The sequence below is a fragment of the Saccopteryx bilineata genome, chromosome 1 (genome assembly GCF_036850765.1).
Source record: "Saccopteryx bilineata isolate mSacBil1 chromosome 1, mSacBil1_pri_phased_curated, whole genome shotgun sequence".
NCBI classification, from domain to species: domain Eukaryota; kingdom Metazoa; phylum Chordata; class Mammalia; order Chiroptera; family Emballonuridae; genus Saccopteryx; species Saccopteryx bilineata.
Genome location: NC_089490.1, coordinates 147555311 through 147576753, shown reverse-complemented (window position 1 = coordinate 147576753; position 21443 = coordinate 147555311). Strand labels below are relative to the sequence as shown.

Sequence of the window (21443 nt, the reverse complement as noted above, 5' to 3'; positions counted from 1 at the left end):
TTTACTCACAATTTTTCCCTCTATGTACTTTTATGAGACCTTATTCTCAGTGTTAAATATTATCAAAACCAACAAAAGAAACAGATTGACCAATAAAGTTAGTAGCATTTGTTTGGGCTTGAAGTGTATAAAATACCAACCTTTAAGTGAAGATTTAGCCAATGAAATTCAGCAACAAAAAAAGTCACTAATAGGCAGGTTAGTTCAAGAATTCTCTCTCCCCCTCACTTATCTTAGTTCACAGCACCCCACACAAGTTAAATAATATCAAGACCAACAAAAGAAACTGACAGATGAACAAAAAAGTCACTAAGCAGGTAAATTAAATAATTAGTTTTTGGTTTATTAAATACAGTTATATATTACAATGATACATTTTTGTTATTTAAACTATAAATATCACAAAATTATGGTATTTTTCTTAAAGTGACACACCATCCAAGTTATGCTCGGTTTTTTGGTGAATTTTGACACATCAAGCTCAAAAGATTGCCCATTACTGCCCTAAGTGTAACCCCACCTGTAGCACCAATTTTCTTGAGTTCCACCCCTCAACCTAGCCTTGCCTTGCTGAATATTCAACTAAGTATCGCTCCATAAAACTAGTCAATCAAACCTCCGCCCTAATCCCATCTCACATCCATCCAATCTCAACTGTGCTGACCTGGCCCCAGGATGCAACGGAATCTCTCCCTGGAGGAAGCCAGCCATTCCTCTCTCCATAGCCCCTTTTATGATCCCTCCATATGCCTTGCAGACATAACAGTATTGTGCAGCTCCTGAGGCCCCGCCCCATTCGCTGGGCGTGGTGCAAAAAGCAAAAGTGTGCTTTTGCGCGTGCGCAAATTGTGAGCCGGCTCTTGCTGCACCATCAGTTGCCTGTGAGCTCCATTTTTACCTGGGTCCGCCATTTTCTCGGCTTGGGTCGGCCCTGCCTCAGGTCTGGTGGCGGAGGCGGAGAGCTCCACCTTGGGGAAGCCAGAGATCAGAGGGTGGCCGCCACTAGGACCATGCACCCAGGGCTTCCGATTGCTGGGGCGTTACCTCAGAGCCCTGGCCCGCTCCGCGTGTGGCTGTTGCTGATCCCCAACTCCCTGAATCGGGCACTCTAGGCTGGGTCCAGTCGGGTGAAAGCAAAGGGAAGTGGAGAACAACCCTTATATTTATAACTCGCCTCTAGAAGCGTCCTTTGCTCTCTTTCCAGAAAGGAAAAACATCCCTGCCTTTTCTATCCCGGGGACTCGAGTCCCACCTGGTCGTCTCTGCGCCAATCTGCGAATTTCCGCGTTATTTGGTGAGCAAGGGGCTGGCATTCGGCTCCACTACGTTCCCCCTCCCCCTTCCCTTCTGGTGCAGGAGATACTAGTTAATTTTTATGTTATCCTGCCTGTGGGTACCCGTTTGCTACATTATATCCAGATGCATCCAAGTGAACTAATTATTAAGTATATTTGGCGTCGTCGCCAAATGCAGCTATCCATTTTAATCATTTGTGTGTAGATCTTTTTTTGAATTTCACGCATCAAGTATGATCATCTGCCAGTTTTAGCTGTTTTTTTGTTAGTTTTTTACCTTGTACCTTGTATTTCTTTAGTGCACTTTCCAGGACCTCCATCCAGTTTATGTTGAATAGCATAGTATTTATATTCTTGTCTTCTTCCCTATCCCAGAGGGAATTAATTCTACCATTTTACCATTAAATACGATGCTTATTGTGTTTTTAGATTTTTTTTTTCTCTAGTAAAATGTGTTCCCTTCTATTTCTGGTGGGTTAAATTATCACCAATGTACATTATCATAGATCAGTAACTACTTTGTATCTAAGGGGATAAGTAATATGATCTTTTTCTGTTAATAAAGTGAATTATATTAATTGATGATTCTATTTTCAACCACATTTATTCTTAGGAAAAAATGAATGAGGTTTGTGATTAATATCTTTATTATTTATTTGTTGACTGCACTAATATATTATTTGTATTAATGTGTATGAATTTTTTTTTAATTGTGCTTTTCTGGTTTTAGAAATACTCAGAAAAACAGTGTTTTTGCCCCTAAAATGGAATGTTGAAATTTATTTTTTTTTGGTGAGCCAGCTGCTTAAACAATTTGTAACTTCTGTTTCCTTTGTGGCTATGTTTTAAAGATCTGAATATTTTTTCTTTAATGACTAGATATAATAGTGTTGTGTTTATTTTAGATCATTGCTGTAAAGTTGTATATCTCTCTCAAAATTAGTTCATTACTTGTATATTTCCATATCTATTCCCTTAACATTTTTGTTGTAATCTTTCTGTAACATGTGTAATTATAATTAATTCATATCTCCTTTTGTCTGGGCTCTGTTCCTAAAGAAAATTGCTACAGGTTTGTTGATGCCATTAGTTTTCAAAGGACACATTGAAAGCTTTTCTCATTTTTTTTATTAGTTTTAAAGTACCATTAATTCTGCTTTGTTTTCATTTTTTTCCCAACCATTTATACCGTTCTTTCCTCAACCTCCTGTGGTTAGCTCATTTTTACTGACTTTTTCTTCTCTGGGATTTGATGATATTTATAGGTCTATAAATGTATGTACACAACCCCAGCTGTGGATTTCCAGTGCTATATGAAACGGTTACAGTATTTTAATTTTCTGTTTCTGTCCTGCCATATGAGTAATTCTGACTCACTAAAGTAAAATATATGTGCTCCTTATCCCTATAATGTGCTTCACTATATATAGCATCTGCAACCACCTGATAGTTTGTTAATTGACTGCTTTTCTTCAAGAAATGATGAAGTCCATGTGTTTCAGGGTTCTTCTGTTTTGTTTGGTGCTGTATCCCCTGTGACTGCATGTGGTAGGATCAGGGGAGATGTTACCTAAGTGAATATGAAATGAAGAAGTAGGAGATAGGGGCCTTAAGGGAAGCTACCTTGTTTAAGAGATAGGTCTTAGTAAAGAGAAAGTATTCAAAGACAAAACATTTGAATAGAATACTTCATTTGTCTATTCTGCATAGTGTGCCCAACAAAGTTCTAGGCCAGACCTTGGTAATGTTAGGGAATAAGGGCCTCACTAACTTTGACATTATATGTTGAGAAATATACTCACTGGGCATTTCAGCTTTGAAGATAAATACACCTGCATATACACCTGACACAGTGTCTCTCTAATTGGGTAACATTGAGTGTATAGTTAGTTGACTGTAAGATTCATTAAGTATTAATAGTAATAATATTATCAGAGTTCCTATGAAAAATAAGTAATTTCTTTGCAAAGGTATGGGCATCTCTTCACAGTAATTCTCACATCATGGTTGCTCAAATGGAACATGTTATTAATTAATAAAGAATATCACAGTTTTTGTTGACTTTAAAATACATACTTGATCCACTGCAGTGAAAGGAACAGTTGTGTTTTTATTATTTGAAATTTGTATATATTACTTTCAGATGACTCACATTGCCAACTTAAGTATTCTTCTGTTGCTGTTGCTGTAGAGGTGAACTTTTGCAGGGGAATTACAGGATGGCAGTCTTCTCTGCCTCCTATATGTGGAATTTAGACAATTGATGCACTTTTTTAAAAAGCAAGTTTCAGGGACTGTGCAGCTCATGGGGGAAGCCCATTAATCTGGAGCTAAGCAGTAATGTGTGTTGTTAGCCTACCAAAAGGTGCAGAAGTAATATTGGGAGTGGAGCATCCAAAAGTGGTATTTATGTCAGTGCTTTTTGAGTCTGAGACAGTGTGTATTCTTAGGGTATTCTGAAGATTGAAAGTATTGCCTGATACCTTTTTTTTATTTAATTTTTTAGATTTTATTTATTCATTTTTATTAGAGAGAGGGGGGAGAGAGAGAGAGGAATAGATAGAGAGAGACAGGGGGAGGATCAGGAAGCATCAACTCCCATATGTGCCTTGACCAAGAAGCCCAGGGTTTTGAACCGGTGACCTCAGCATTCCAGGTCGACGCTTTATCCACTACGCCACCACAGGTCAGGCCTGCCTGATACTTTTTATGTTTCTTAATGTCATGGGCAAAATGCCAGTTAAACTTTTAGACTGCAGTGAACCTATCTTGCAAAAAGAGACTCTTAAAAAAAAATTTAACAAGAACCAGATAATAATTTTCTAGTTCTAGTTGAGGTAAGATTACTCCACCTTCTTACAGGAGCAGTGTGTGTTTGCTTCAGTGTCTTGGGCTTGTGTGTGTGCATGTGAGGGTATTGTGTGTGGGGGGAGATGGTGGTGTTTAAGGGGAGTGGTCCCTTATAGTGTGCTGCAGCATCCAGGCTCATGATTGTGCAAATTGTTGGGAGACCTAAAGGATCATGACTCTCCTGCCTGAGCTGTAACCTTTCAACATTTTGTCTTTCTTCATAAAGGGAACATGGGTGAGAAAAAAAACACTGCCAAGTTCCAGAAAAACATGACACAGGTCAGTAAGATCTAATAATTTTCCAAGAGAATATGTTCATTTCACCAGTTAATTGATCTGATTGTTTAGAGCAGGCATCTGCAACCTGCTTCTGTGTTAGTCTACATAGGAAGTATGTCACTTAGTTTTTCCATTTAGTTGTGTACTCATTCATTGCTTGTTGTATGTGCCCAGACTTGGGGTTGAACTTGTGATATCTGGCACTCCACATTGACTCTTTATCCACTGAGCCACCTGGCTAGGACTGGATTGTATGTCTATTTTTTTATGTTGAGTTTTATAAGTTCTCTATAATTTTGCATACTAACCCCTTATCAAAATTATTGGCGAAAGTATTTTCCCATTCAGTGGGTTGGCTTTTCATTTTGTTGTGGTTTTTCCTGTGAAAAACATTTTAATTGATGTGGTTCCATTTTTAAATTGTTTTCTTGCTCAAGAATATAGATCAGAAAATATACTGCTATAAGAAATACCAAAATTTTAGTGCCTATGTTTTCTTCTGGAATAATAAATTTTCAAGTCTAATATTTAAGTGTCTCTTCCATTGTGAATTCATTCTTGTGCATTCCACCTGTGTTCTTATTCATTGAAACCTCATCCAGATTTGACCCAGTGTTTCATGTTGCACTAATCACTGCTCTGAGAGAGAAGGAAGAAGGTGAAATTGTTTCTGGAACAAGAAATTGTTGGTGTCAGAGTAGAAATTACAATTATGTCCTCACTTAACATTGTTGATAGGTTCTGTATATTTAATAAAAACAGCAGATAATAAAACCAATTTCAATATAGACTAATTGATATAAATAAGAGTAAAGTTCCCATAGCATCTCATTAACACTGTAACAAAAAGAAGACATTCGAGGACCTCTTGCAGAGTTTCCCAACCTTTTTTGTGCCATGCCCCACCTTAACCTTTCTAAAATTTTTATGTCCCCCCCCTATGTAACATACATAATTTTTAACATTAAAAAATTGGGCCTGACCTGTGGTGGCGCAGTGGATAAAGCGTCGACCTGGAAATGCTGAGGTCGCCGGTTCGAAACCCTGGGCTTGCCTGGTCAAGGCACATATGGGAGTTGATGCTTCCAGCTCCTCCCCCCTTCTCTCTCTCTGTCTCTCCTCTCTCTCTCTCTCTCTCTCTCTCTCTCTCTCTCTCTCTCTTTCTCCGCTCTAAAATGAATAAATAAATAAAAAAAAAATTAAAAAAAAAATCTGTCTTTAAAAAAAAATCTTTAATAAAAAAAAAATAATTGACTTGTTCACTTAATAAACATAAATGATAGGTTCTAGGAAGAAATCACTATGAAATTGTTAACAAAACACAGTAAGTAAAATTTCAAAACATACAATGAAAAACAAATTTAAATTCCAAATAATTTTAATACAGATTTTTCTATATTAATTTATTATTTTAATTTAGTGTGATCCTTGCGCTTGATGCTTGCTGCACAGAGATTTTATATTAGGTTCCAATTTGGTTAGCTTTAGTCTCAAGTCTCCACGTTGTGTTATATCCAGCCAATTTCTTTTTTTTACCAGTAAATCATTTACAGCACTAAATCCACATTCAACTAAAAATGAAGATGGAAACGGTAGCAATAGTTTTCTTGCACATTTGGTTGAATTTGGGTATTTGATTTCTGTTTCCTCACAAAGCTATGCCATCGCTCCTTTGATATTAAATAAAGCTTTAACTGACTCATCATTTTGCAATTCTGCGAGTTCTTCTTGATACTGCATATTTGATATATCAGACAAATCCACTAACATTGGCTGCATCATCCATGTTGGGAAATCAATTTGTTTTAAATCAGAAAATCTTTCTTTTAAATCAGCCGATAGAATATTCAAATGATTGACAATAACAAGTAAAGCGGTATCAGTTACTTCACATTTTTGGAGCCAATGAAACTGTTTAAAGTTTTTATTGTTAATATGTTTCTGACATAACTCAATATTGGTAATGAAACCAAATAGCTTTGCTTTTGCATCGACAAGAGTTTTATTTGTTCCTTGAAGTTGCTTATTTAATATATTTAGTTTTTCAAAGGTATCGGCTAAATAACTCACAAATGCTTTACCATCTATTGTTAACAGATTCTTCATTTCAGGTTTGTCACTTAAAAAATCACTAAGAGTATCAAACAGTTTCATAACTCTTTTCAAACAGTTTCCTTTAGATAGCCATCTTACTTCAGTATGAAGTAAAAGTCTCACATGGTCTTCATTTTGTTCTCCACAAAATAGCTTAAAAAGACGCTCACATTTGGCACTAGCTTTAATAGCATTAACACACTTTATTACTGTATGTAATACTTCATTCAGAACAGGCGAGATGTTTTTAGCTACCAAGTTTTCCCTATGAATAACACAGTGCACAAGAATCATTTCTGGATTCACATCTTTCATCAATTTTAAGCAGCCATTTTTCTTGCCCATCATATTGGGAGCACCATCTGCAGCACAAGATGTTATATTTTTCATTGGTATATCATTGACATCTAAGTAGTTTTTTAGCTTATTATATATATCTTTGGAGGTAGTAGTGCTTTCTAATCTTTTACAGAACAACATTTCTTCAGCAAAATGTCCTTTATCAATATATCTTACGTAAGTTATCAATACCGCCTCACTGTCTCTCAAAGTTGATTCATCCATTTGCAAGGAGAATTTTCTTGTTTTCAGCTTTTCAATAAGTTGTTTTTCAATATCCTCACTCATTTCGTCTATTCTTCTGCTAACAGTATTGTCACTGAGTGGCATAGCTTTTACATCTTTGTCATCTTTTCAAGAACTGTTTTAAGAAATGCTGATATTGATGGTTTTATTAAATTCTCTCCTATAGTGTGATTTTCTCCAGTTTTAGTGATGAATAAAGAAATTTGATAACTAGCCTCAAGAACACGATTATTAGTTGAAGTATGAGCAGTAAATAGAGACTTTAATGTTGTTCTTTTTTCAAAATTTTTCTTTAAAGTTTTAAAATAACTCAAATCTGAATTAATATGAGCACTATGTTTCGCCTTCAAATGCGCCTCAAGACGACCTTGTTTCATTGATTCGTTGGTCAAGCATTGCTGGCATAAAAGACAAAAAGGAATTCGCTCATTGTGAACAGCGGGTATGAACCCAAATTTTAAATATTCCTCCGAATATTGACGAGTTTTTTTCTTGCTTGCTCCACTCATTTTACTATGGGTTATAAGAAATAAAAATAAGATCAATTAAAAACTAATATTAAAATATGTGTTAAAATATATTCAATGTGACATAGAGTAAACGTATACTAAAAATTTATATTTATTTAAATGTATATAACACATTTACTACACTACCACCACAAATCAAAAGGTATCTATATTTTTTCCACTTGACAAAATTTTCTGGAAAGTTATGCTTCTAAAATTAAAATTGTCGTGCATGCACTATTATAGCCCCAATAATATTTATAAAATATTAGTGCTTTCTAGCCCCGATGCAAGAAGTACTTAATAAAGAGTTTAATATTGATAAAAATCAAATCAAATACTTACCAATTATATCTATACAATATATATATATGTATATTTATTAAATCAACGAGCTTTTACAACAGTTTTGGCTGACACGTATTTCAAATTAACATCAACTGAATGATGTGAAACACTACAGAAGTTGCGATGGGCCAGTTAGATGAGAATAACTGCGTTATTTAGCGAGTTTTTAAAACATCCAGGGTTCCCTGCAGCAGACGGCAGGCTCCGCAGTGAACCCAGGACGAAGTTTACTTGACGACGCCAATCACCCAGTTGATAGTTTGGTCTCGTCAAACGAAATTATGCTTAATAATTATTTACCGCAATTATTTAAGAATTGCATTTTTTGTTAAATTTGGCACCGATATCTAGCATTGCATTTAAATGGCCCGGGGCGAAAGAGTTAAAGTCGTGTTGAGTCCATTTTCAAATTGCCCCCCTTAACTATCAAATTGCCCACTGTTGGGAAACACTGACCTATTGTGTTTCATGTATATAGTTTTCTCTAATTTTTCCTATATGCTCTGGACTGCCCTGGATCATGATAAGTTGGAATTGCTGACCACCACATTGTGGAGATAGAAATTGTGTTTCTTAGGAGTGTTGTGATGTCTGTGATACAGGACTTGATCAGTCAGGAGCATGTGTGGGGGAAAGAGAAAGAGATCTGATGGCTAAGTCTAGGGGTTGATGTTAGGAGACCATACAGTATTCAAATATCCTGTAAATGGAATCACTGTGCCCAGTATTGTCAGTATCATCTGAACTCGAAATTGGTACGATTCTGAAAAGAATGTGTGGGATGTTTCAGGACCCAGTAGTCTTGGTCTTTGAGGATGTAGCTGTGGACTTCAGCCAGGAGGAGTGGGCTTTGCTGGATCTCACTCAGAGGAGCCTCTACAGAGATGTGATGCTGGAGACCTTCCGGAACCTGGCCTCACTAGGTAAGAAAGGCAACATTTCTAGGTTAAGTTGTTTAGAAATAAAATTTGACAAATTGACTTTATTCCTTCTTTTAGGATTTGGGTTGAAGGATAAGAATACATTGGTAAATATGACGGACACAGTCAGGAACCCCAAGAAACATATACAGCTAGTGCTCGACTTACGACCACAATTGGTTCTGACAGACCAGTCGTAACACAATTTGGTTGTAAGTTGAGTAGGCTACATGTACAGTACTGTGAAATGATGTTATAAAAATCTTAAGTCATTTTATCATAATTTTCTTTCATTGTTATATTCATAATTTCTTTTGTTCATTTTATGCCGTTTGTATCATCTCTACACCATTTTATTTCTTATTTTTACATTTGTCAGGTTTAAGTAAAACACTGCATTACCAGTACAACTGGTTTAATATTTGCAAAGACAATTTCTTCTTGGTAGACAGCTTGGGAGGGGTTTGATGAAAAATATCCAAGACACAAAACACAAATTGCTCTACCGAGTTTGGGATAACAGTTGAAATGTTGCATGCATAGATGGTAGTGCTGCTGGAAGCTGGTCTGCACTGTCAACGCCCAGCTGGACAATGCTTGTGCTGCCAGATGCAAAGCAGTTGTGCCTAGTGATTGTGGTCGTAAAGTCCAATGCTCATAAGTTGCATAGGTCATAAGTCAATCAATATTTGTAGTGTAGTGGCTTTACCATGAAAATAAACATTATGTGTTGAACTCCCTTTTTAGTGTGATTGAAAGCCTCAAGGCTTATTGAGGGTTGAAAGTGTGGGCATAGACTTCAGGGGTCACTGTGAGACACAGTGAGGCTTATGGTTTGGGACTTCTTGAAAATTTTGCTGACTTCAATGCCCTTTAACGAAGGACCACCAGGAAAACATAGAAGTTAAAGAAGTTGGGTTTATTACTCAATCAAGTGAGAAAAACACATGACCCAGGAAGCCAGGAGGTATCACAGAGGGTGTTGGTACATTTTACAGGATTTGAACTTTGGTTGAGTGATTGGAGGATGGATCTGTGGATCAAGCTGTATTAGTTTCTGAGCCCTTTTGTAACAAAGTACTGCAAACTGGGTGACCAGATACAAAAGAATCGTTTTGAAGTCTGAAACCAAGGTGGTAGCAGGGCCATACTCCTTCTGAAGCTCTATGGAAAACATCCTGCCTGTTTCTTCCCAGCTCTGGTGGTGGTCAGCAGTCCTGGTATTCTTGACTTGCAGATGCATTTCTCTAAATCTGCCTCCATCTTCACACAGACTTCTCTCTGTCTCTAAGTCTCTCCCTCTTTGTAGGACAGTAGTCATTGAATTCAGGGCCCACCCTAATTCAATGTAACATCATCTTAACGTGATTACATCAGCAGTGACCCTATTTCCAATAAAGCAACATTCTAAAATTCTAGGCAGACAAAAAATTTTTAACAAATATATTTGTTTATTTTTAGAGCAGTTTTAGGTTCACAGCCAAACTGAATGGAAGATACAGAGATTTACCATATCCCCCTTACCGCCCCATGCACAGCCTCCCCACTGTCAGCACACACCACCAGAGTCCTACATTTGTCACAGTTGATGAGCCTACACTGACACACGATCATCACCTAGAGTCCATAGCTTCCATTAGGCTTCACTCTTGGTGTTGTACCTCTGTTGTTTGAACAAATATGCGATGACATACACCCACTGCTGTAATATCATGCAGATAGTTTCACTGTCCTAAAAGTCCTCTTTGTCTGGCTGACTCATCCCTCCTTCCCTTGTATCCCTGGCAACTGTTGCTCTTTTTACTGTGTCCATCGTTTTTTCTTTTTGAGAAAGTCATGTATTTGAAGTCTTACTGTATGTACTCTTTTCACATTGGTTTCATTCAGTTAGTAACACATTTAAAGTTTTTTTATGCCTTTTTATTCAATTTTCTAAATTATTATCCATTCACCTACAGAAGGACATCTTTGCTGCTGGCAAGTTTTGGCAATTTTGAATAAAGCTGCTATAAATGTGTGTGCAGGTGTTGTGTGGGCATGTTTCCAACTTCTTTGGATAAATTCTAAAGAGAATGACTGTTTGGCCATGTGGGTGGACCTTTTCCTTGTTTTTCACTTTACCATGATCTCAGAGTAACCTTGTGTAAGATTGGTATTCTGTGAGATTCCTCATGTTCAGCAGGAGTACAAAATGTCCTGGCTGTAAGTATTAGACCAGTCTAATAATACTGAGCATTAGAAATGAATTTCAGATCAGTTTTTAAATTTTACTTTTTGACTTTAGCGAGGGTGGAATAGAGAGAGAGAGAAACAGAGAGAAAGAGAGAAAGTGCCCTGACCGAGGATCAAACTTGCAACCACTGTGCTTTGGGACTATGGTCTAATCAACTGAGCTATCCAGCCAAGGTTCAGATCAGTTTTAGACATCAGAGGTTTTGTTGCTACTTCTCTTCCATAAACATTTTTGTTAAACATTCTGTTGCAATTAACATCACACTTGGTGCTAAGTTTGCAGAATAGAAGACCAAAGTGTCAGCCTTATCTCCTGAAATGTCTGTGGTTCCTCATTGTTTTCCTGCATGTGACATGCCTTTCTGCTTTAACAGGGTACGCACTGCATACACCCTGGCTGACCTTCCAGTGGAAGGAGGAGGAAGACCTGGAGATGACAAAGAGAGGGCCTGTCCAGGGGGAGCGCCAGGAAGGCAAGTGTTCTTGGGAGAAACTGTCTAGGTTGGGGGATATTCATTTGAAAAATCAAATGAAAGCCAAAAACAGCTGTTTTGTCTGAGATACAATTTTTCACATACACCATTGATTACTATTTGACTTTTTATTAACAGTCTTTCTTGTTTTTGAAAAGACTTTTCTCTTCTTTTTGTAAGTTGGTATTTGGTCATGTACATTTTACCCTGTTTCTCTTTGTTTTGTTCTACCAATTGTACCCTGTTCATATTACCATCCATCAAAATCCTCATGGAATATTTCTCATTCAGTTTCTTATCATTTGACCCTGTGCTTGGAAGCAGAGTCTTGAAATAGTTACACTGCCCAAAGCCCTTTGTTCAAAGGTGCCTTTGCCTTTCATTTCAGATTTTGACACTCAACTTAAGACACTCAACTTAAGATCAGTCACTTCACAAGAGATTTATGAAGAAACAGTATCCAATAAACAGGAAATATTAAGATTCAAGAAAAATGATGCACAGTCATCTATTTTATACAATAATTGGGAATACCATGGTATTGACTATAAGAACAAAAACCATGAGAAACATTTGAGGTGAGTTCCATTGATAAAAAAGAAAGTAGTGCCTCATAATATTATCTTATAATGTCATGAAATGTAAAGAACATGTATATAAAACTTGTCAAAAATTATGATTTCAGAAAGAATTTTTATAAGATATTTTTAGACAAATGAGACTGTGATTTTCAATATTTGATATAATTCTGTTATAAGCGGTTATGAGAAAATTCCCATAAGTCAGAAACTCAATGATACATAATGCAATTAACAGTTCAAATGCTATAGAGATGTTCACTGAAATTTATGTACTTTTAGTGATTAATGTCACCTCATTGAATTAAAAAAAAAACAATAAAAAATGTCCTGGCCCACTGGCTCACTGATAGAGGCATATGGATGTCCCAGGGTCGATTCTCGGTCAGGGCACACAGGAGAAGCAACTATCTGCTTCTCCTCCATTCCCTCTTTTCCTTCTCTCTTTCTCTCTCTCTCTTTTCTCTCTCTCTTTCTCTTTCTTTGCCTCTTGCCTCCTCCAGCCATAGCTCGATTGCTTCTAGCACATCAACCTTGGTTCCTGAAGTTGGCTCAGTAGAGCCAATATCAGGCACTAAATATAGTTCAGTTTGTATTGCAGCCACAATGAACTACTCAGAGACCAGATGACATGCTCTGAGGGGCCAAGGGGAGATAGCAGCTCTAGTCAACAAACCAAAGGACTGAGGCCTGGCCCCCAGCCTTACTCAGATATTTATCAGAAAGTACAAATAAGTCAAGGAAGCATACAGCAGAAGTTTTCAGGGAATGAAGTGAAGGACCAGGTCTGTGCTAACTTTAATCTCTGTTCAGAGAGCCCAAACATTTTCTATTACTGAATCTTATCCTGCTGCTTCACTTTTTTCAGCACACACTGTTTCTAGTACTTGGTCAGATAGGTCGCTAGACTCTCTTCCACTAAGAGCTTTTACCCTACAGCACCTCACTGTCTCTAATTGCTATATATCCCCCTTTTTTGTTTTAGTAAAGATTAATATAAAGAAAGATGATTGGGTGGTTGCAGTGGAAGTTGAAGTCCAAGCTTAGAGAAAAACAGGCTTTTGGAGGTCACAGCTGTGTGCGTATTTTGTAAAAGTTCTTTAGCATGCCTCATTATATGTATCAAAGTGTCCCAGGTGATGTCAGGCATGCCCTGAATACTTGGTAGCATGTTAGATGTCCTCTATTTTGGGTTCATTTTTGTAGATGGATTCACTATCAGCTTCTGAATTTCTGGAACCCAGGTTGCTTTATACAGATGGATGCTAATTCATGATGAGACTTCACATTTCTCACTGGTATCCAAAGAGGACCTGTTGATGACAAAATTACAACATATTCTTACCCTGATGTTAGCAGCCTGACTAGATTCTGCCACTTAGGGCCAACTAATATGTCCCAGTACAACATGAGAGGCTTAGGCTGTTGCTTGCTTGGTATAAAATGCCTTTCAGCTGCAGTAAGTCCAGATGAGGAAATGTTTTAAAAATTAAGAGTAAAAAGAGCCTTATACAATTGTTTTTGTGGGGTGAGTCTCTCCTCCTGACTCCCCCTTTTTTGTTTCTGTAGTTGGGGCTTAAGAAGGCCATTGGCTCTTTCTGCAATACCTGTAAGTTTCGGTAAATTTCTCAAACTCCTGAAGCCCCTAAGAATGTTCTAATGTTCCTTTTTATTTTTCTTTCAGAACAATCCTTTTAAAATCCTTTCTTTCTTTTTTCACCTATGTCTACATTTTTAGTTCCTTCTCTTTTTGGTTCTTTATTTTCCACAAACCTTCTGCAACTTTCATAAACTTTCTTATCTGTTCAGAAATAACTATCTTTCAGAACTTATTTACTTTCTTCCTTTTCCTTTTAAAAATATCTCTAAACCTTATACCTTTTATCATTAAAACCATACAATTTCTTTCTAATTAATCAGAATTCTCAATTTCTAAAAACCTTAAATTCAATGAGGACTAAGTTAGTAATTAGTATAAAATTACTTTTATGAACATATTTTAAGACCCTTAGAAACCAGTACTTTTATTGGCAAACAAACATATTTTTTAAAGATATAACAGAGATAACAGGAATCTTTTGTAAACCTAGGCAAAACAAGCACTTTTTGTTATAACCTTTAAACACATTATTTAAAATAATAGTGATATCAAGTGTATCTCTAGACCACCTGGTTAAAAAATTTTGGAATACTTTTATATTTTACAGTAGTATTAATCATTTTTCTGTTGTTCTACTGATTACAGTAGTTCCCAGGTCTCCAGAAAAGGTCTTTAAGGTATCTAAATGACCTGGTTTCTCTTCTTCCTAAAATTACCCATAGTCATTTTTAATAGCCAAATTAAGATATTTCTAGTTATAGTACTAACCCCAGTTTTAACTTGGCCTGGTAATTTGCATAAACAAAACAAGAATAATAATTAGTAAGATTTGCTTCTTAAAATCTGTTTTGCCGAAACTTTTAATAGAATTTTTAGATTGAGTTTTAATTAGTCTCTCAGGGCACACTCTCAGGCTACATTATTGCTATTAGGCTATTTCTGTAATCTTTCTAAAAATATCTTTCTACAGTTGTAACAGGTTTGTGGCCTTGGTCACAGACTGTCCCCCTTTCCAACCCTGAGTTCTGTCCTGAAGGCATTGTCCTAAGGAATCTTCCCAGAGTGAGGGTAGTTGCTTAAGAAGGACGGTGAGGGGAATTTGAGACTCTTTTAAAGAGGTTTTAGATTTAAAGGAGCCCTAGACCCAAACCTAACCTTCCAGCTTTTTGTTGTTTAAAGAAAAAGGGTGAAGGTCTCTTCTTCTGTAGCTCCTTCCTGCTGGTTAGAGTTGATGAGGTATCTAAGGGCAGCTGGTCTGAGGTTTGGGCTAGGTGGTGAGAACAGTTTTTACAGGCCCTTTCCAATTCTAAGGGATCATTTTATATTCCATCCATATTGCTTCAACCATCCCCTTGGTAAAAGTCTTTTTTCCAATCTTCTAAGTCTAAACTTCTCTCCTTCAGATACCAAGGGCTTTGTTTTCTTATTGTGAGCAAGAGGGCAGTTCAGTTCGGATCTGACACTGCATTTCAAAAAAGTCCCTGTAGCTGTCACTTAAGACTCCACTGCCCAGAAGAAAGGGAATTCCCCATGAGGAAGGAGAGAAAAAGGGAAAGAGAAATCCCCTGGCCTGATCCCTAAAAGTGACCTCACCACATGCATTCAATGGCTATTCCCCTGCTGCTTGTGTTTCTTACCAAATGGGATGAACAGATGTCCTTTTCCTTTGCCAGGCTTTGGGAGGCCATTTCTCCTGTTTCCTCACATGGGGAACCACTTGTCATGATGACAATGAACTACTCAAGAGTAGCAAACCTGTCGTTTGGTTCCCATTCCTCACACAGGGCCCCACATGTCATGGTGACAAAAACTACTGAGACCAGATAAAATTCTTTGAGGGGCTCAGAGGAGACAACAGCCCTGGTCAGCAGACTGAAAAGCTAAAGCCCCGTCCCCAGCCTTACTCAGATATTTATTAGCCAGTACAAATAACTCAAGAAAACAGACTGCAAAAGTTTCCAGGGGGTGAAGTAAAGGACAAAGAACATGCTGACTTCTGTCCTCTGTTCTGAGAGCCTAAACATTGTCTGTTACTGAATCTTATCCTGCTGTTTTGCTGTCTCCAGCATGAACTGTTTTCAGTATGAGTCAGAGAGGTACCTAGACTCTCATCCACTAAGGGCTTTCTCCTTAGGTCACCTTGCTGTCTCTAATTATTATTCTAACTCTGCATATTTTCACAGTATATTTCTACCTATTGTGAGTATGGCCCCAGATGGGCAAATCATAGGCCCAAGATGACATTTGCCAGGTTGGTCCTGGTCAGGGTGCATGCAGGAGTCTATCTCCCATCCTTGCACTTGTAAAAGAATTTTAAAAGATGAAAGAAAACAAAACTTGTTGATAAATACTATTGTAGAACTGTCTGTGAAAACTTTCAGCTCATAAACCCTTAGGGCAAGTGGTTCTCAAACTTTTTGAAGTTGGGGCACATTTAAAATCTTACAGATAATTGTAGGCACACTATATACAAATTTTTAAGAACTATGTTATAATAATTAAGTCAAATGTTAAAGAAAAAAATAAAGTCCAAGTATGCTTTTATGGTAATTAAACAAAATAAATATGACAAAATTAAACTTATTCTGACATTGAAAAACTTTTGTATGTTACATTTTTTGAGTGATGCTTTTTAAAATTTATAAAAAGGGTTAAAAAATAAGAAAATGAAAAAAAGGTATCTATTTATATATATACATACATTCTTAGTAAGATTTAGTAAATTCAGCTGGTCCAGGCATGAATGTGTCAAGTTTTTTATTCTTGTGTTAATTAGCAACATAAACTGGATGTGTCCTAGCGATTTCTTCAATATTGGGCATATATTTGAAAAGGAGACTCTCATTTTCTTGTCAATACATTGAAGAATTCCTCTCTTTTTATTCTTTATTGTGTTGAGTGCAGAAAAACCCCACCATACATATCATCTTAACTTTACACCAAAGGATAAAAGCATCTTGCCTCCAGACTTTCCGCAAAATATAGGGGTTAGTGTAAACAATCTAGCACCACAGCTTAAGAGCCTTTTGCAACCTAAGTTGGCAAGTAAGGTGGGGGTTAGACAACCTGTCAGCTTACAGCCAATTCCCCACACCTCTGTCCCCCAAATTCTAAACTCCAAAAACACTGTTGCTCTTTTGGTTTCCAACAGGCACATATTTTTCTGGAATACCATAGGGTGCACCTGGAAATTTAGGGTGCACACTTTGAGAACCATGGCCTTAGGGTGAAAAACATACACAGTTACTGAAAACATTAAAAATGTATTTATTACTAATACTTTGCTTTTTATTTTTAAAAGAATTCATGTGATGAAGAACATCTATAAATGTAACCAAGAAAATCAGTGCAGAAAAACCTTTGGCCAAATTTCAAATCATAATGTACTCCAGAGAACTGCTGAGGCACAATCCTGTGAATGCCGTGAATGTAAAATGGTCTTCACGGATCACGTTTCCCCGAAGACCCACGTCAGTTTGCACAAGGGAAGCAAACCCTACCAGTGCAGGGAGTGTGGGAAGGCTTTCCATTTTCTCACCTATTTCAGGAAGCACATGAAAACCCCCATGGAAGACAAACCCTACGAATGTCAGCAGTGTACCAGAGCCTTTGGCTGTTCTTCATTCTTCAGGGCACATATGAAGCTTCACTCTGGACAGACAAACTGTGAATGTGAGCAATGTGGCAAAACCCTCAGCTGTTCTTCATCCCTCACAGAGCACAAGAGAATTCACAGTGGAGATAAGCCTTACGAATGCGAGGAATGTGGGAAGACCTTTAGTTGCTCCTCCTCACTATCCAAACATAAAGGAATTCACAGTGAAGAGAAGCCTTACAAATGCAAAGAATGTGGGAAGGCCTTTAGTTGGTCCTCCTCACTGTCCAGACATAAAGGAATTCACAGTGGAGAAAAGCCTTATGAATGCAAGGAATGTGGAAAGGTCTTGAGTTGCTCCTCCTCACTATCCAAACATAAAAGAATTCACAGTGGAGATAAGCCTTACAAATGCAAGGAATGTGGGAAGTCCTTTAATTCTTCCTCTCACCTCAAAATACATTTAAGAATTCATACTGGAGAGAAGCCTTATAAATGTAGGGAGTGTGGGAAGGCCTTTAGTGCTTCCTCTCACCTCATTATACATTTAAGAATACATACTGGAGAGAAACCATATAAATGTAAAGAGTGTGGCAAGGCCTACAATTGTCCCTCCTCCTTAAGTATCCACATGAGAAAGCACACAGGAGAGAAACCCTATAAATGTAAGGAGTGTGGGAAGGCCTACAATTGTCCCACCTCCTTAAGTGTCCATATGAGAAAGCACACTGGAGAGAAACCCTATGAATGTCTGGAATGTGGGAAAGCCTTCTCTCTCCTCAGTTCCCTTAATACGCATGTGAAAAATCAAAATAGAGAGAAGCCTTATAAATGTAAGGAGTGTGGAACAGACTTTAGCTGTCCCTCATCCTTCAGAGCACATGTTAGAGATCATACTGTCAAGACAAAGTATGAAAAATATGAGTGTAAGGAATGTGGGAAGGCCTTCAGTCATCGCTCATCTCTCACTGCACACTTGAGACTGCACAGTGAAGAGAATCCTTATAAATGCAAGGAATGTGGGAAAGGTTTTACTAGTTTCTCCCACCTTACAGTGCATGGACGGATTCACACTGGGGAGAAACCCTATGAGTGTAAGGAGTGTGGGAAGGCCTTTAGTCTCTCTTCAGGCCTGACTATACACATTGCTCGAATGCACACTGGAGAGAAGCCTTTAGACTGTCTACAGTGTGGAAAAGCCTTCAGTTCTCTTCCATCCTTTCGAAGACATGTAAGAAACCACATGGGGAAGAAACCCTATAAATGCAATGAATGTGGGAAAGCCTTTATTAGTTCCTCCCACCTTATAGTGCATGGACGAACTCACAGTGGTGAGAAACCTTATGAATGTAAGAAATGCGGAAAAGCCTTTATTTCTGCCTCAGCTCTTAGGACTCACATGAGGACACACACAGGGGAGAAACCATATAAATGTAAGGAGTGTGGGAAAGTCTTTTGTCACTCTTCAGGCCTGACTGTACACACCCGAATGCACACTGGAGAGAAGCCTTTTGATTGTATACAGTGTGGGAAAGCCTTCAGTTCTCTTCCATCCTTTCGAAGACACATAAGAAAGCACACTGGGGAGAAACCCTATAAATGCAAAGAATGTGGGAAAGCCTTTATTAGTTCCTCCCACCTTACAGTGCATGGATGGACTCACAGTGGGGAGAAGCCTCATGAATGTAAGAAATGCGGGAAGGCCTTTATTTATCCTTCAGCTCTTAGGATTCACATAAGGACACACACGGGGGAGAAACCCTATGAATGTAAAGAATGTGGGAAAGCTTTTATTAGTTCCTCCCAACTTACAGTGCATAGACGGACTCACACTGAGCAGAAACCTCATGAATGTAAAAAATGAAGGAAAGCCTTTTATCTGTTCCTCAGTTCTTAGGATTCACATGAGGACACACACTGGGGAGAAGCCCAATGAATTTGTGGGAAAGCCTTTGGCTTGTCTGCTTTCTAACACACATGAAAATTAACCCAAGAGAAAACATACAAATGTAAGGACTATGGGAACATTTGCAGATCTTTCCAAATCTTAGGCAACATGAGATCTCACACAGTGGAGACATTCTATTCACAAAGTAGTTAATTCTCCCTCTTTTTTTACATTGAAATTTACAATTTTATTAACCAATGTCACCCCAGTAAATTCAATAAAAAAATGAGACACATGGAACAGACCATTTTGTTGTGAATACTTCTTTGAAAGGAAAATAATTGTTCTAGAGGTCAGCCCCCATTACCTAGGTAGGAAAGCAAAATGGTTGCATCTCAACTTAAAAGAATTAGCCCTCAGCTAATCAGACCCAGCCTACCTAAACTGATCATAAAGTTTTTCTCAAGCCCATAATGATGCAAATTACATTTTTCTGCATGTTTTTAGAGCTCAGAAATGTCGATTTTGGATTAAATGTCATTAGGTTAAGCTGTCTTGAGGTTGAGGGGCAGCAGTTCAGACCTATCAAGTCCAGTAGTACCTTCCTCCTCCCTCCACTGCCCCATTTCTATTAAAGAACAGGGAGACATGCTGAGTCTGAACTTCAGAAATAGAGTGTTTTCTCAGGTCAAACATGTTCATGGCAGAAGTGAGTCTTGAACTCTGTCCTGGCTTCCATCCAGTGTTCATAAGATTTTTCATGAGTGAAGATGATTGCTTAGCCTTCTTGCAGTTTTCTTGCTATTTCCCCTTACTCTAGTCAAATGGCGACTTCTTGCTCTTGCATATTCTGCCAAACTCAGTTCAAATATTCTTTCTTCTGGACTCAGGTTTGAGACCCCGAGGTCGCCAGCTTGAGCGTGGGCTCATCTGGTTTGAGCAAAGCTCACAAGTTTGGACCCAAACTCACTGACTTGAGCAAGGGGTTACTCAGTCTGCTGTAGCCCCACAGTCAAGGCACATATGAGAAAGCAGTCAATGAATAACTTAAGGTGTTGCAACAAAAAACTAATGATTAATGCTTCTCATCTCTCTCCATTCCTATCTGTCCCTATCCCTCTCTCTGACTCTGTCTCTGTAAAAAAAAAAAAAAAAAAAAAAAAAAAAAAAAAAAATCCTCTTTTAAGGAGAAGCTCTTGGTTAGCTCTGAGGCCACTTTTTCCTGGCCTCTCCCAGTTCCTGTACTTTCTTTTGTCATTTCTATAATCATACTGGGCTGCCCTGTCTGTTTATGTGTTTATGGCTACACCAGATGGGGAGCACTCACAGGGCTGCTGTGAGCCTGATCACTTCTATTTAAAAATGTACTCAACCCTTTCCAGGACCTTGGTGCTCCAGAAGCAAGAGCCAGAATGCAGCTTTCCCAACAGGCTTTATTTTACTGTAGGCTTCTTCAGGCCATTCCATTTCAGCCTCCTCAAACAGTATCCTTGCAGTCCTCCTTCCCTGATTGTCATCTTGCAAGAAAAGCCTGGGGCACAGACATCTTTGGCCTCCAGGGGGCAGTGTTGCAAAGTCTTTTAGATGGGGTTCTCGCTTCAAACTACCATATTTCTAAAGCTGTGCTCAGTACCACCTTGCAGTCCTGGTCCTCCGTGGTGGCGCACACAGGCAGAAAGCTGTGCCTCCACCTGCCCCCAGGGCACCTCGGCCTCTTGCACTCCCCACAGCTGCTTTTCAACCAGCCCTGTTTGTCCATGTCCCCACTATGCTATGGCCCTCATCTCTCTCCCTGTGCTACTGCCAGACCCGGTCCCATTACCACTCATTCCCTTGGATCCCACTGCTGCCTTCTCCTTGGTTCCAGTTTGTAGCCTGACTTTTCCTTTCCCTCATTTTTTTTTAAGACTTCTGAGAACTCACAATTGAGAGAAACCCTTGTACATAAACCATGTGTTAACATCTTCAAAAATATTGCTTATTACAAGTCAAAATTTCTAAGAGCTGGACCAGGTTGCGGTACAGTTGATAGAGCGTTGGACTTAGATGCGGAGGATGCAGGTTCAGTACCCTGAGGTTGCCGGCTTGAACACAGGTTTGAACAAGACTCACCAGCTTGAGCCCTAGTTTGCTTGCTTTAGCAAGGGGTCACTCAGTCTGCTATAGCCCCCAGTCAAGGCATATATTAGAAAGCAAT

At 38.3% G+C, this 21443-nt stretch overlaps 1 protein-coding gene across 1 annotated transcript; it reads left to right on the top strand.

The window, feature by feature from the left end:
• The first annotated feature begins 887 nt into the window (after positions 1 to 887).
• Positions 888 to 19548, top strand: LOC136333210 (zinc finger protein 699-like). The gene is given in 8 exon segments (XM_066272068.1): positions 888 to 940; positions 1205 to 1294; positions 4372 to 4424; positions 8751 to 8883; positions 11487 to 11585; positions 11974 to 12163; positions 17065 to 19219; positions 19221 to 19548. Coding segments are annotated over 6 exon segments (2751 nt in total). The 5' UTR covers positions 888 to 940; positions 1205 to 1294; positions 4372 to 4376; the 3' UTR covers positions 19347 to 19548.
• The last annotated feature ends 1895 nt before the right edge of the window (positions 19549 to 21443 follow it).